The sequence below is a fragment of the Myotis brandtii genome, unplaced genomic scaffold, assembly GCF_000412655.1.
Source record: "Myotis brandtii unplaced genomic scaffold, ASM41265v1 scaffold1720, whole genome shotgun sequence".
NCBI classification, from domain to species: Eukaryota; Metazoa; Chordata; class Mammalia; order Chiroptera; family Vespertilionidae; genus Myotis; species Myotis brandtii.
Window position 1 is genome coordinate 40,964 of NW_005356342.1, and position 1,536 is coordinate 42,499.

Sequence of the window (1,536 nt, forward strand, 5' to 3'; positions counted from 1 at the left end):
GGGGAGGGTGAGGATGGGAGAGGCCGAGGGGGTAGGGGGTAGGGAGAGGAAAAGAGAGAGAACGATTGAAGGCCCTCCACCCAAAAAAAGGGGTGCAATAGAGATCCAGAGAGAGGAGGAGAGCCAGGAGGGAGGGCAGAGACCCCGAGAACACAGGCCACGGAGGAGCGGGGGCAGGGGACAGAGACCCGGAGACAAACCCTCAGAGGGAGGCACGTGGACCCGATATGAAGACAGAGACTCAGAAAGAGCAGAGGAGGGAAGTCAGAGAAGAGACGGCCCGAGACCCAGAGTGTGTGTGAGTGAGTGGGGGGAAGAAGGAGAGAGAGAGAGAGAGAGAGAGAGAGAGAGAGAGAGAGAGAACAGAGATGGAAGGGGTAGACGGAGATACCGAAGGACACAGGAAAGGGAGACACAGAAGCCCCATCGTGTGCAGATGGAGGCAGAGGGTCAGACAGAAACCCAGAGAGAGAGAGAGAGAGAGAGAGAGAGAGAGAGAGAGAGACAGTCAGAGAGACATGGAGGCAGGGGCCAGGAGCAGAGGCGGGCGGACACCTGTGGAAAGCTGCTCCAGGCTACACGCTCGCTCCCGCATTAACTCCGGAAGAGGGGACGAGGCTACAGAGCGTCGTTGACTGGCCCAAGATCCCACGGGAGGACACCTGGCGACTTATGCTCACCTGGGACACCTGGCTGTGGAGAGGCAGGCCCTGCCTCCAGCCGGGGAGTGGGGGAGGCAGAGGGTGTGGGACAGAGGCCATGCTTGAAGGGGTGGGGGGAGGTGGCAGTGGGCAGTCAATTATTGTCCTAACAAAACCGCTGTGTTATATAAACGGTTTCCAGCAGGTGGAAACAGAGTTGAGGGGTGGGAGCCCCCTTTCTAATAGCTATGCACAGCGGCTGCGTGGGCAGCCCCGGAGGGCGGCAGCGGGGCGCCTGGCGTGCGAGTGGGGACCATCTGGGAGTCGGGGCTCTCACCCCCTTGCAGATGGCCACGGCCTCCCGGGAGAGCGACTTGGGGTAGGTGACGGTTTGTTCCATGATGGCCTGGAACAGCTCCTCCTCGTCCTCGCCGTCAAAGGGGGGCTGAGGAGGGAAGCAGAGGGGGTAGCAGGTCAGAGACTGGCCGACGATCTCTCCCCGATCTCTCCCCGGCCTCCACGCCTTCATCTCCCACCAGGAACACATCTCCCACCCCCACCCCCCGCCTCCTCACTTTCTAGGGGAAAATATGAGCAAACCACCAAAGCTCTATCTCCCCCCCTCTCCTCCCCAATGCTTCGATTTCCTATCTCGGATGCTCTCGGCACCTCGTTGCGGCTCTATCTCCCTGTATCTGCTGTGTAAATCAGCAGGGTGTGGGTGAGGCAATATGTCATTTAAACGGAAGCGAGAGAAAGCCGCAGGACACGCTGCACCAGCATTCTGGTTGGGTGAGAGGTCTCCGGTCTTCTGGGGATAGGAAGGGCCACATGAATGCAAGGATTCTTAACGTGGGGCCTAGAGAGTGTTTATTCAGTTGAGGGGGCCCGTAAA

The 1,536-nt window shown here is 59.5% G+C and overlaps 1 protein-coding gene across 1 annotated transcript in view; it reads right to left on the reverse strand.

Annotated features, from left to right (window-relative positions):
* PRKCG (protein kinase C, gamma) overlaps window positions 1-1,536 on the reverse strand; it is a 14,385-nt gene that overhangs the window by 1,507 nt on the left and 11,342 nt on the right. Inside the window, exon 11 of the mRNA XM_005863127.2 lies at window positions 979-1,086. Within this exon, the coding sequence (XP_005863189.1) occupies window positions 979-1,086 (108 nt within the window). The remainder of the gene's footprint in view (window positions 1-978; window positions 1,087-1,536) is intronic.